We start from the raw sequence: 13,311 nt of genomic DNA, 5'->3' as shown, positions 1-13,311 counted from the left end.
GTCTTAACCACTGCACCACCAGGGAAGTCCCTAGGTCCCTGGTCTTTTATAGGGTATCATGCATCCCATGACCTGATGGCCTCCTCGGCCTCTCTCCTAGTGGTTCCCCCCTCCTCAAACTCTCTCCAGCTCAGGGAGAATGCAGACATGAGGGGACCCCACACACACATACATTGCCTTGCTCATGAGTCACTCTACCCCTCCCTGCAGCCCTTGGGGCTGGCTGCCCCCTGATGGTACACCCCCATCTTCTGGCCCTGACCCAGCTTGAACTTGATGAAAGCTAAGGAACCTCTGCCGCAGAGAAGGCTGTGGGGCCCATCTGGTGTTTTTTCCACCCTGTCAACAGTTTGTGACTCTCCGACGGGTTGAGGGACTCCAGGTTAGGAGCAACAGATAGGGCCCTCCAGGTTTAGGAGGGATCCGATGCTCCTTTCTGAACAGACGCCCCTTGCGTCCTAAGTGCTGTCCATCTTCCCCGCTGGGCTTTGGAGGGGACGGACCGAGGCGGGCCGCAGAGATCTCCGAGCGGGCAGCGCCCCCTGGTGCTCGCGGCGGGGACTGTGGCGCGGGGTGGAAGTAGTGGGGTAGGAACCGAAAGAGGCACGCGACACGCGAGACCCTCCCGGCCACACCTCTCCCTTCCTTCCCCAGGTCTGCCCTAACGGAGTAGCTCCTGAGCGACGGCGCGGGCGGGCAGCTGGGATCTGCCCCCCTCCTACACCGTCGTACCCGCGCGACTTCTCCCAGCCCGCGGAGGCCTGGCAGGGAGGAGCCGGGCCGGGGGCGGCCTGGCAGGAAGCGGCGCTTACCTTCCGCTGCAGGAGGAGCAGGTGGCTGCAGTGCGCGCCGAGGCCCCAGGCTTCCTGTGCTCACCCGCCGCTACCGTTTCTCGTCGGAGCTCCTTGGGCCACCCGGCCGCCGGGCCGGCCGCATGGCCCAGACCCCCGACGGCATATCCTGCGAGCTGCGAGGTAAGCCCTGGCCCTTGTCGCCTTCTTGGCTGGGAGGAAGCGGAGCGGCCCCAGAAAGCAGAGGCCCACCCAGTGCCTCGTGGCACCGGGCAAGCGGTTCCCTCTGCTCCTCGGGAGGGCTTGGCGGCCGAAATCCACTCCACTCCTTCCTCGCTGGCCCACAGATGAGCCCAGGCCCCCTAGCCCGATACAGACCGTGGGCATGAATTGACCTCCATGGGAGGACCAGTTGCCCAGCAGGCTGCCCTTCCACAGGCGAGATCACCAGATTCCTGTGGCCCAAGGAGGCAGAGCTGCTGCTGAAAACCTGGCTGCCAGAGCGGGAGGGTGCTGAGCAAGGTCATGTCCTGGTATGGTGGGGGCAGAGGCTGGGAGGGCCACTGGGGCCCCGGCAGAAAGAGGCTCTTGCCCTGCCCAGGGTGTCAGACACTCTCTCCCCTCAGGCACTGCTGCGATGGAGAGCCTACCTGCTCCACACCTGCCTTCCCCTGAGGGTGAGTCCCAGGGCCCAGCTGCCACCCCTTTGCCCTCCAGCAGCTTCCTTGATGAGGGCTGCATCTGTGGTGGTGTCCTTGCGGGCTCTGCCCTTCCAACAGCTCTGGGCTCCCGGGAGCAGGCAGGACTGGAGTGTAGGCAGGTCCAGCTCTGAGATCCAGGCTGCACAAAGGACTGGGCTCCCAAGAGGGTGGGGCTCAGGCCTTAGTCCAGGCTGACCCAGGTGCTCCGCAGGTGGACTGCACGTTCAGCTACCTGGAGGTCCAGGCCATGGCGCTGCAGGAGACACCCCCTCAGGTGAGACCCCTAGTGCCCCACCAGGGCCTGCAGTCTGGTCTTCCCCTCCCCCCAACCTGCCCCACACTTGGAGCCCAGCCCCTGCCCCACCCACCCCAGGTCACCTTTGAGCTGGAGTCCCTGCCTGATCTGGTCCTGGAATTTCCTGGTGTGGCTGCCCTGGAACAGCTGGCCCAGCACATCGCTGCTGCCATCAGGAAGGTCTTCCCTTGCTCCACCCTTGGGTGAGGCCCAGCAACTGAGGGGGCTGGCGGGGAAGGAGGGCAGCCAGGGGTGCTCTGGATGGCGCAGTGGGGGACCTCACTCCCAGGGCCTAGAAGTCCCTTGCCCCCTTCTCCATGTCCCTCCTCAGGAAGCTATTCCGGAGGCCCACGCCCCCCTCCATGCTGGCTCGGCTGGAGAGAAGCAGCCCCTCAGAGGCCACCTCGCCCAGCAGCCCCTGTGGTAAGGGCCAAGGTGGGGCCACACAGGGCTTTCAGCCGACCCCCTCCTGCATCCTGACCCCTGGATTTGGAGGTCTCACAAACTGAACAGAGCCACTCAAGGCACAGCCACTACCCAGTTTCGGGCTGATCTTCCTCCATCTCTGACCTTTTGTCTCTCTCTTTCCCCCACCCCTGCTCCATCACACCCCTGGCACCAACTCAGGTGGCTTTTCGGAGACATACGAGGCTCTGTGTGACTACAATGGCTTCCCTTTCCGAGAGGAGATTCAGTGGGTGAGAGTAGGGCCCTCTCTGGAGGCTCTGGAGACATCTGATCCCCCATGTGCTTTGAGTCCCTCCCTATGCCTTGTATCCCAAGTAAGTTGGAGGTACTTTCTTCCCACCCAGGATGTGGACACCATCTACCATCGTCAGGGCTGCCGCCATTTCAGCCTAGGCGACTTCAGCCATCTGGGAAGTCGGTGAGTGGCCTGCAAGGTCTGTGAAGAGAAGAGGATGCCGTGACCCACATTCCTGGGCCTTAGCCTCTCCATGGAGGGGGGATGCTGGGCCTAGGATCTGGCTGGAGGGCCCTGAGCTCTGCCCCTGCCCTTTCTTCCACCCAGGGACCTGGCCTTGAGTGTGGCCGCCCTGTCTTACAACCTGTGGTTCCGGTGCCTCTCCTGCGTGGACATGAAGCTGGTGAGAGCATAGGCGCGGCGGCGGCGGGGGTGGGGGTGGGGGCGTGGCCTGGGGGGCCAGGGTGTAGCCCACTGAGCGCCCCCCATCCTCTGGTTCTCAGAGCCTTGAGGTCTTGGAACAGATTCTGCACATGATGAGTCAGTCATCCCACCTGGAGGAGCTGGTGCTGGAGACCTGTGGCCTGAGGGGGTAGGGGGGACAGGGTAGGGATTGGGGAGGGGAGTCTGGGGGCTTGGGATGGAGAGACTAGTGGCCTGGGGAGGAGTTGGGAATCCAGGGTCAGAGCCTCACATCTGGGGTCTGGTCCCCAGAGACTTTGTCCGGCGACTGGCCCAGGCCCTGGCAGGGCACACGAGCTCCGGGTTGCGGGAGCTCAGCCTGGCGGGGAACGTGCTGGATGACCGAGGTACGGCTGAGCCTGGGGAACCCCCCGGGGGCTGGCGCTGAAGGAGGTGAGACCCATATTGCTGCCCCCATCCTCCAGGCGTGGCTGCACTCAGCAGACACCTAGAGCATCATCCTGGAGCCCTGAGAAGACTCACCCTGGCGCAGACTGGGTTGACACCGCGAGGTAGGTGGGCTGAGGATGGCTGGGGGAGGTGGAGCTGGGAGGTGGGGCAGCCTGATTGTGAGCCCCCTCCTCCACCACCAGGAATGAGGGCTCTGGGCCGGGCGCTGGCTTTCAATGCAGCCTTTGACTCTGCCCTAACCCACTTGGACCTTTCTGGGAATCCCGGGGCACTGGGGGCCTCAGAGGACAATGGGGTGAGTGGCCATCCTTAGGGCGGTGATTGGGGGCGCCGCAGGCAGTGGGGTGTCAGGAAGCTTTTGGTGGGGTGATCCCTGACTCCCTCCCTCCCATCTCCATCCTCCCACCAGGGCCTCTATAGTTTCCTGAGCCGTCCTAATGTTCTGACGTTCCTGAATCTCGCAGGCACTGACACCGCCCTGGACACTGTGAGGGGGTGGTCAGTGGGGGGGATGATTTGTCGGGCTGGCAAGGCCTGAGGCCCAAGGGTCGACTGGAGGGCAGGGCGGGAAGGGGCTCAGTCCCCCGGCCAGTGTAGCCCACACGCTCCTCCCGCAGCTCTTTGCCTCGCTGTCCCGCGGCTGCTGCGCCAGCCTCACCCACCTCGACGCTTCGAGGAACGTGTTCTCCCGCACGTAAGGCGGACGGGGCGGGGCGGGGGTGGGGCTCTGCCGGGAGCCGCCTTCCCGCGCCAGGAAGCCAAATGCTCCCGCTCCCCCGCCCCAGGAAGTCCAGGGCTGCGCCGGACGCGCTGCAGCTCTTCCTCAGCCGCGCCGGGACGCTTCGGTACCTGTGCCTGGCGGGCTGCAAGCTGCCGCCCGACGCTCTCAGGTCAGTGTCCCTGCCCACGGCCAGGCCCCCGTCTGTGCGGCCACCACCAGGCCTGGCCTCCAGCACCTCACCCCGCTCGTATCGCACCCATGACCCCCCTGGCATCCTGGGCCTTCCTTCTTGCTATTCGCGCTCTAGGGCCCCTGTTCCCAGCTCCCGCCACCCCCTGTGACATTCCCTCCCAGGGCGCTTTTGGAAGGCCTCGCGCTCAACACACACATGGACGACCTGCACCTGGACCTCAGCGCTTGTGAGGTGAGCGCCCGGCCCAGAGACGAGAGCGGGCAGTGGGCCCACACATCGGCTGTGGGGCTGGGGCTGCGAGGCGGAAGCGCTGGGCAGTTGAGGGCCTAATCCTCCCCACCTGTGGCCTGTTGGCCTGAGCTCATTCCACCTTCCACCTTCAGCTGCGCTCCGCCGGCGCTCAGGTGATTCAAGACTTAGTGTGCGACGCTGGCGCAGTGAGCTCCCTGGATCTGGCGGATAATGGTGAGGCGGCCCAGAAACCCATCCTCCCATCATCCTCCAAATTCCCACCCCTCCCACCCCCGCAGCCTCGCCTTGTGCCTGACCTGAGCCACCCCCAGGCTTCGGCTCAGACATGGTGACTCTGGTGCTGGCCATCGGGAGGAGTCGGTCCCTGCGACACGTGGCGCTTGGAAGGAACTTCAACGTCCGGTGCAAGTGAGCCCCCATCTCACTCCTGGGCCTCCCAACAGCACCCCACCACCCGGGTCTCCCGCCAACCGCTGCCCCTGCCCACAGGGAGACCCTGGACGATGTCCTGCACCGGATTGTTCAGCTCATGCAGGATGATGACTGTGTGAGTTCACAGAACCATGCAGGATCCTCAGACGATGGACCCCTGTGACCCCTCTTACTCCTGCTCCCTGACCTGCCTTGCTTGCTGACCCCTGACTCCAACCGCAAATGGCTTTCTCTTAACCCCAGCCCCTGCAGTCTCTGTCCGTGGCTGAGTCGCGACTGAAACTGGGCGCCAGCGTCCTGCTCCGGGCCCTGGGCGCCAATCCTAACCTGACAGCTCTGGATATCAGCGGCAACGCCATGGGGGACACCGGCGCCAAGATGCTGGCCAAGGCGCTTCGGGTCAACACGAGGCTCCGGTGGGCGGGGCCAGAGGGACGGGACCAAATGGGGGAGGAGGGCGTGTATGGAGGGGCTTACTGGGCTAAGGGGCAGAGCTGAACGAAGCGGAGCAAGTGGAGCGCAGGGGTGCTCCAGACGAATGGAAAGGCAAGCGGGGTTGGATGGGGCCTTGCAGAGCTCCACCCCCGACTGAACCCTGGCCCGGCCCAGGTCTGTGGTCTGGGACCGGAACCACACGTCTGCTCTGGGCCTGCTGGATGTGGCACAGGCCCTGGAGCAGAACCGCAGCCTGAAGGCCATGCCTCTGCCACTGAACGATGTGGCCCAGGCACAGCGCAGCCGCCCTGAACTGACAGCACGTGCCGTGCATCAGGTGGGGGTTCCCTCTCTTCCCCGCCCTCCTCTGTGCCTTGGCCCCACCCCCCACCAGTTCTCAATATCTCTTGTGCCCAGATCCAAGCCTGTCTCCTGCGGAACAACCGCGCAGACCACGCTTCTACTGACTGTACCTCCCACCCGAAGCCACTAGGTCTGGGGTCAGACCCCTCCGAACAGGTCAGAATCCCCTCCCTCGACGTTGAGCACACACAGAAGGTAGGGGATGGGGAGAGCTGTGGTAGCTGAGAGCCTCCATAAGTCTGAGGCTCTGACTTTCCTAGGGCCATGGTGCCTGAATCCTGCTGTCCCAGACAAGTCCCGTTCCTTGATCGGCAGAGGAGCCAAAGGCTCTTGAAATAGTTTCCCCAAATAACACTCCTAGTTGCTTTTTTTTTTTTTCTAGTTGCTTTTTTAAAGCATTTTTTTCCTTTCTTTTAATTTTGAACTAATTTTAAACTTACAGAAAAATTACAAGACTAGCAAACAGAACTTTTTTTGTCCTGAGCTATTTAAGAGTATGTTGCCAGCAATATGCCCTGTCACCTATGCAAATACTTTACAATGTGTATCTCCTACAAACCTTCTATTTTTATTTTTTTATTTTCTGGCTGCTCTGCACAGCTTGCGGGATCTTAGTTCCCGGACCAGGGATTGACCCTGGGGCTGCTACAGTGGAAGTGTGGAGTCCTAACCACTGGACTGCAGGGAATTCCCTTAAAGCATTTAAATAGGCTCCCCTGTCAAAGACAGGAGGTATTTTAAAATCTTCAATCATTTCTCTCCACCCCCAACTGTAGCCCCACCTGTGACTTCCTATTCACAGGGCTTCCCTCCCCTCTCCACTGACCTTTGTTGTGGCCAAACCCAGTGACCCTTTTTCTGGCTTCATCTCCCTCCAGTACCTTGTCTTGGTGAGATGTTCCCCATCCATCCATTCCCAATTCGCACTTCTCTCCCAAGCTCCAGAGCCCAGGCATTGTGACCCAGACATCCTGCAGGGGCTTCACATTTTGTGTCTTCAAGTGATCTCATCGTCTCCCACATCTCTCTCTCCTCTCTACCCTGGAGCCCAATCTCGCTGGTGCCCACACCCACCAAATGCTGTGGACAGAGCTTCAGTCCATGTCTCTCTTGGCCACACCGAAGCCCCCACAGACCTCCTTGGTTCTGCCTCTTGACCGACTCTCTCAAACACACACTCTTTACTCCCACCCCAGCCATCCTTCTCTGCCCCTGATCCTTCCTCCATGACTCCTCACTCCCATTTCTCTTCATCCCTCAATCTGTTCTCTAGCTGGATGATGAACAGACTGAACTTCTAAAACACTGACATGACTAACAGCTCTTTTCCTTCCCATTCTGGACACTTAGGAAGTATATATAAAGTACCTACAATGAACTAAAGGAGACATTGCTCTCCCTCCTTGAACAGATAGGGTCCCTAAGTGGCTGTCCTGATGGTATCAGTTTCAGGACCTCACTCACCCTGTTGGAGACCTTGGGAAGGAAGCAGTCAGGGGATGGGGAGGGGACCAGGCTGAGACTGATTCCTCTTGCCCTCCAGGAAGTGAATGAACTATGTCAGTCGGTGCAGGAGCATGTGGAGTTGCTGGGCTGTGGGGCTGGGCCCCAGGGTGAAGCTGCTGTGCACCAGGCCGAGGATGCCATCCAAAACGCCAACTTCTCTCTCAGTGTGAGCACCCCCTCCCACTACAAGGACCCTTCCCCTCTTAGGTGTCAATTTGCAACTCCTTTTCCTCCATGGCCTCCAGATTCTCCCCATTCTACATGAGGCTGGGAGCTCCCCAAGCCACCAGTGGCAGCTGCGGCAGAAGCTGGAGGGCCTCCTGGGACAGGTGGGCGAGGTCTGCCGCCGGGACATTCAGGTGAGATAGTGCCCTTGCCCCAGCCCCACCTCCATATTCAGGCTTGACCCCCATCCATAGGCTTGCCTGTGATATCCCCTGAGTCAATGTTCTGTGAGGGTTGGAGCCTCAAGCCAATTGGTCTGGGCCCCAGCCACACCCTCACCATGCTCTGACCTTTGCCCAGGACTTCACTCAGACCACACTGGACACCACAAGGAGCCTCTGCCCACAGATGCTGCAGGGACCCAGGTGGAGGGAGCAGCTAGAGGGGGTCCTGGGAGGCTCAAGGGGTCTCCCAGAGCTGCTCCCAGAGCACCTGCTGCAAGATGCCTTCACGAGGCTCAGGTAGGCTGGATAGGGCTGGGCTGGGCTGGGCTGGGCTGGGTAGAGACAGCACACTAACCCTTGCCCTCTGTTGCCGTCAGGGACATGCGCCTGTCAGTCACAGGGACCTTGGCAGAGAGCATTGTGGCTCAGGCTGTGGCGGGTCTCAGTGCAGCCCGGGATCGGCTGGTGAGCAGGAACTGCGTGCTTACACACACACACGCACACGCACATGCACAGCCACTGCCTTGCAGGGGTTCTGTAATGTCTTCTGGGGTCAGATAGCCCAGGGGTATTTCAGGGTTCCCTTTGCACTGACACGACTATGGCTGAGGCCCTGCCTCCCATCTTTGGGGTGCCTGGTATTGCAGGTGGAGAGTCTGGCTCAACAGGCAACAGAGGCAACGCCCCCTGTCATACCGGCACTAGATGGAGGCGAGCCCAGCCCCCTTGGGCCTGGGGAATTGGAAGGTCTTTTCTTCCCTGAGGAGAAGGAAAAGGAGAATGAAGAGGAGCAGAAGGTAGGTGGTCCTAGAACTCTGGGCCTAGAACCCTAGATCTTCCCATCTTGTTCTGGAGTGTAGAAGGAGGGGAGGCAGCTCCCCGCCACCCCAGGCTGAGTTTGTGTCTTCCCCACCAGGATGACAGTCCTCCACAGAAGTGGCCTGAATCCAACCGCTGTCTTCACCTGGTCCCCTCCACTCACAGTCAGGGCCCAGGGAAAGAGAGCTACTCAGGTTGGGCTGAAGTTCCATTAGACCTGGACACCTGGACACGTACATTCACCCCTGTCCCGGGAACTCCCTGACCCTTGAGTGGGCTGGGCCAGGACCCCCGTGCAGTGTGCAAAGTTGGGGTCCGCTGTGGTCAGTTAGTACAGGGTGGGACCTGAGCAGACCAGGGCCGGGACACAGCCTCCTCTCACCTCGTTACCTCCCCGCCCCCCCCCCCCCCCCCCCCGCCCTTCCCTACCCCCAGGATGCGCATGCTTGGCGGCGCCGCGCGCCGCTCGGGGCCGCGCTCAGCACCACGGACAGCGGCGGCGGGGGAGGGGCGGGTGGGGGGGCGGGCAGCGTAGCTGGGCCCCTCCCCGCGCCCTGGGCGGGTCCCCCGCCGCCCTAGCGCCGCCGCTGCCACCTCCCTGGGCTTGGCGCTTGGTGCTCTTCTGGTGCTCTCCCCTCAGGTGCTGCTGAGGAACCAGAGCCGGAGCCCGAGCTGGCGGCTCCGGGGGAAGATGCAGAGCCGCAGGCGGGGCCATCTGCTCGTGGCTCTCCGAGCCCCGCCGCCCCTGGGCCCCCGGCCGGCCCATTGCCTCGCATGGACCTGCCACCCGCCGGGCAGCCCCTGCGCCATCCGACCCGGGCCCGGCCGCGGCCACGGCGCCAGCACCACCACCGCCCGCCGCCGGGGGGCCCCCAGGTGAGCGCCCTACCCCCACTCCAGAGCTCGTGAAATTGGGGGTCGTGAGTGGCCCTGCGCCTTACGGGTGATGGCCGGCAGGGAGGTGGGTGCCCAAGACCACCTGGTCATACTGCCGAGTTCTGGCTTCTTCTTGGCCAACCCCCCACCCCATGCTCATGCAGGGTCACGAGTGTGTGGATTTCGTTCGGGGAGCGCTTGGGTGTAGGACTCTGCCTCAGGTTGGCCGCTGCATGGGTAGATGTGTGAGAGGGGGCGTCTGTCTTATCCTTCCTCCCCCGGGGTTAATGAAAGATGCTGGGCCCCTGGCTGTGGGGACAATCCTGCGTTTACTGCACGTCCGGTGCGGGTGTGTGTGTGGGCTGGGTACTGGCGCGGGCAGTGGGCACGGGGCCAGAGGCGGGGAGGAGCCGGCTTGAGGCCCCCCAGAGGGTCTGACGCAGCAGCAGGCGCCGCTGAGCCGGCAGCAGGCTGGGTGGGGTGGGGTGGAGGGTACTGCAGGGAACTGTTTGGAGCAGAGGGGGTGGCAAGTGGGAACGTGTGACCCAGCGGGTGCGTGGGCTCTAGCCTACTGGTGACCAGGTGGTTCAGGGTGTTTAGGATACTCTGTGGGACAAGCATGGGTGTGAAGTGGTTATGTCCAGGGCCAACTACAGGCGAGGGGGGTACGTGAAACCAGCATCTCTGCCCACCAGCTGCACAGTGGGAGAGCTTGTGTCAGCAGCCCTATAGGGTCACTGCAGCTCCCAAGTCCTGGAGTTGCCCAGAGCCTGCCGTTGGACAAGGAAGGTGGAGAGAAGTCACAGTTGCACTCAGCCTGGAGCCTTAACCCTGTGGTGTTCCTCAGGTGCCCCCAGCCCTGCCGCAGGAAGGGAATGGGCTCAGTGCCCGTGTGGACGAGGGCGTGGAGGAATTCTTCTCCAAAAGGCTGATCCACCAGGATCGCCTGTGAGTAAGGGGCAATTGCAAGGGGTGGGAGAGAGTGGAATGCTCCATGGGCCTTCCCACTTACTGCTGGCTGTCCCCACAGCTGGGCCCCCGAGGAGGACCCGGCAGCCGAGGGGGGTACCACCCCTGTCCCCCGTACACTTCGAAAGAAGCTGGGCACTCTCTTTGCCTTCAAGAAGCCTCGTTCAACACGTGCGTCACGGCCTGATCTAGAGACCAGCCCTGGGGCAGCTCCCCGCTCTCGAAAAACCACACTTGGGGACTTGCTTCGGCCACCAGCCCGTCCTGGCCGTGGTGAGGAGGCTGGGGGGGCTGAGGGGGGCACCAGCAGCCCCGACCCTACCCGCAGGAGTCGGCCTCGGTACACTCGGGAAAGCAAGGCCTACTCCATGATACTGCTACCTGCTGAGGAGGAGGAGACAACGTTGGGTGCCAGAACTGACAAGGTGAGGCCTGGTGACAGGGAGTGAAGGCTCTGCAGGAACAGTGAGGGCAGTGGGCTCTCTCCCCACTCAGGTATCTCTGTCCCCAGCAGCCCCTGGAGCGGGGAGACACAGAGCTGGCCCCAACCTTTGAACAGCGAGTACAAGTGATGCTGCAGAGGATTGGCGTGAGCAGAGGCAGCGGGAGTGCCGAAGGCAAGAGGAAGCAAGTGAGCTGGGAAGGGACACACGTGGGAAGTGAGGAGGCAGGTGACACGTAGCTTGTTTTGTGTGGGTGATTTATGTGACCAGGAGGAGACTCATGACAGGTCTGTCGATTCTTTCCCCTCTCCATAAAAGTCATCAGAGTCAACCTTTCTTCTCTCTTGGCTTCTACCCTGACCCAGGCCACTGATACCTCCTCCTTGAAGTGGATGGTCTAACAGACATCTGGCTTTGCCATCTGCATTTGAAATAGCAAATCCTCCAGGGGCTTCCTCCCTCAAGACATTGCCCTAACTCCTGATCCTGCCTCAAGGCCCAGTGGGGTCTCAGCCCTGGTCACTGCTTTCACCTCGCTGCTCTCAACCCCGGTTCATCTCAGAGCCTCTACACAGGTTCCTCTGTCTGGAACTCCTCCCTGCCCCACTTCCAGCCTCTCATCCCCACCCATGGGCTACACCAGGTCCCTCTTCATCCATCCCTGTATTTCCCTGTGGGCCTTCCTTCACTCTCTTCCATGGCCCCCCTGCTAATGCCACTCTCTGATCGCAGTTCCTAATAAGAACCACCACCCTACGGACTATCCCTTTAATAACTTCAGGAAAATAAGAAACACAAATGAAGTGAAACTCAGCTTGAATTTAGAAACATTAAGGTATAGAAAGTGAATCACAGAATTAAGAAATTACTTTCTGTGTCTGTGCTTGCATATGCTTCTGTGTGTTAACTGTCCACCATCACAGACTGAGCTCCAAGAGGACCAGGACCGGGTTTGCCATGTTCTTGCCCAGCCCACAGTGGGCATTTAGTGGCGGTTATAACAAGAATGAATAAAAGGACAAGGCTAGCACGAGGGTGGGACAGGATCAAACTTAACTTCCCTATTTCCTACAGAGCAAAGATGGAGAGATCAAGAAGGCTGGCTCGGATGGTAAGTGGGACCCTGGTCTAGGGCAGTACATTTTTGGGGAGGAGATAGACCCCAAGGGGTTTGCTCTCCCTGGCAGAAGAGTGGGAATAGCCATGTTTTTCTTCCCCTCACTAAGCCTAAGCCCCTAGCCCTGCCTTTGCAGGTGACATTATGGACAGTTCCACAGAGGCTCCTCCCATCTCGATCAAGTCCCGCACCCACTCTGTGTCTGCTGGTGAGTGAGGGCCACTGTATATGTTGGGGGTCATGCGGGGTCATGCAGGGACAGGCTGGAGGGGATCAAACCATTGGTCAGGTTCACTTCCGACGCCTGGCCCAGGTCTTGGCTGACACCTTTCTCCCTGCAGACCCTTCATGCAGACCTGGTCCAGGGGGCCAGGGGCCCGAGTCTGCCACCTGGAAGACACTAGGGCAGCAGCTGAATGCAGAGCTCAGGGGCCGTGGCTGGGGTCAACAGGATGGTCCAGGCCCCCCCTCCCCTTGTCCCAGCCCAAGCCTCCGAAGAGCCAGCCCCTCCCCAGACAGCCTGGGCCTCCCAGAGGATTCTTGCTTAGGCTCCAGGAATGAAGGTAAGCAGGTACCCTAACCCCCACCCAATACTGGGCTAGGGCCTGGAGGAGTCCCTGCTGGGAACTCAGCTCCTCTGGAGACCCTGAAGGTGGGAGGCAAGGGCTGGAGCGGGGGCAGCTGTTGGGACCATACCCTGATACCCTGGCCTCCCCCAGATGGCCAGCTGAGGCCGAGGCCTCTCTTGGCGGGTCGACGAGCAGTGTCTGTGCATGAGGACCAGCTCCAGGCCCCTGTTGGTGAGGGGAGACACCTCCATGTGTGCTTGAGTGCAGGAGGAGATGGGGGAGGGGGGGCTCCCTTCGAGGCTCTGGTCCTCAGAGGGGGCCACCAGTGGCGTGAGGGGTTGAGAAATCAGGGAGCCAGAGGCCAGGAGCAAGGGTCTGAGAAGCCCTTCCTACTAGCCCTGGCTCTACCTCCACAAAAGCAACCTCTGCCAGGGGTGGGAGGATGCTGGGGAAGGGGGAGGCTCTGAAGGCAAGTGTGCGTGGGGGTCGAGGACAGGCAGCAAGCCCTTAGCAACCCTCCCCAAGTCTTTCTGTATCCCTCAGAACGGCCCCGGCGGCTGCAGCGCTCCCCTGTCCTCAAGCGCAGGCCAAAGCTTGAGGCACCTCCATCTCCAAGCATAGGTAAAGGGGGCTGGAGCCAGTTGGGTGGGCGGCAGGCCTGCTCACTCCAGTCCTGACCCTTCCTCTCTCCCTGTGCAGGATCTGGCCTCGGAGCCGAGCCTCTACCCCCACAGTCTACAGAGCCCTCAGACCCTGAGCGGAGCCCACCATCCCCAGCCACAGACCAAAGAGGCGGCGGCCCCAACCCCTGACCTTCTCCTTTCCTGCCGCATGAGATTATTTTATTAAAAAACTTAAAGGAAG

The 13,311-nt window shown here is 61.3% G+C and overlaps 1 protein-coding gene across 12 annotated transcripts; it reads left to right on the top strand.

The window, feature by feature from the left end:
- Positions 1 to 554: 554 nt before the first annotated feature.
- CARMIL2 (capping protein regulator and myosin 1 linker 2) lies at positions 555 to 13,310 on the top strand. 12 transcript variants are annotated; one of them, XM_049703962.1, is made up of 39 exons: positions 555 to 974; positions 1,230 to 1,324; positions 1,418 to 1,468; positions 1,704 to 1,766; positions 1,866 to 1,990; positions 2,119 to 2,210; positions 2,415 to 2,485; positions 2,600 to 2,673; positions 2,818 to 2,893; positions 2,994 to 3,082; positions 3,205 to 3,299; positions 3,378 to 3,464; positions 3,546 to 3,658; positions 3,773 to 3,850; positions 3,981 to 4,057; positions 4,149 to 4,253; positions 4,439 to 4,508; positions 4,661 to 4,742; positions 4,841 to 4,937; positions 5,019 to 5,076; positions 5,205 to 5,377; positions 5,571 to 5,733; positions 5,814 to 5,915; positions 7,303 to 7,431; positions 7,511 to 7,624; positions 7,791 to 7,951; positions 8,032 to 8,119; positions 8,302 to 8,451; positions 8,571 to 8,706; positions 9,114 to 9,349; positions 10,197 to 10,297; positions 10,380 to 10,743; positions 10,830 to 10,949; positions 11,836 to 11,872; positions 12,015 to 12,086; positions 12,220 to 12,441; positions 12,598 to 12,678; positions 12,991 to 13,068; positions 13,147 to 13,310. In XM_049703962.1, the coding sequence occupies exons 1-39, from the start codon at positions 935 to 937 to the stop codon at positions 13,257 to 13,259; spliced, it is 4,278 nt and encodes a 1,425-aa protein (XP_049559919.1). In that variant the 5' UTR covers positions 555 to 934; the 3' UTR covers positions 13,260 to 13,310. The 12 variants fall into 12 exon arrangements, 9 of the variants coding, with proteins under 9 accessions (XP_049559919.1, XP_033263561.2, XP_049559916.1 ...); XM_033407670.2 differs by lacking the exon at positions 12,598 to 12,678; XM_049703959.1 differs by having other exon boundaries at positions 2,415 to 2,673; positions 3,378 to 3,658.
- The last annotated feature ends 1 nt before the right edge of the window (position 13,311 follows it).

This window comes from Orcinus orca, chromosome 20 (assembly GCF_937001465.1).
Source record: "Orcinus orca chromosome 20, mOrcOrc1.1, whole genome shotgun sequence".
Taxonomy (NCBI): Eukaryota; Metazoa; Chordata; class Mammalia; order Artiodactyla; family Delphinidae; genus Orcinus; species Orcinus orca.
Note: the sequence above shows the minus strand (reverse complement) of the source record. Positions and strands in the feature narration are given on the sequence as shown.

What these genes read in the sequence shown, in the direction of transcription:
- CARMIL2 (XM_049703956.1), top strand. Translation starts at nt 935, where the DNA reads ATGGCCCAGACCCCCGACGGCATATCCTGCGAGCTGCGAG. An exon ending in CTCGCCCAGCAGCCCCTGTG is followed by an intron (nt 2,211 to 2,414) that starts GTAAGGGCCAAG and finishes GCACCAACTCAG; the next exon opens with GTGGCTTTTCGGAGACATAC. An exon ending in GTGCAGCCCGGGATCGGCTG is followed by an intron (nt 8,120 to 8,301) that starts GTGAGCAGGAAC and finishes CTGGTATTGCAG; the next exon opens with GTGGAGAGTCTGGCTCAACA.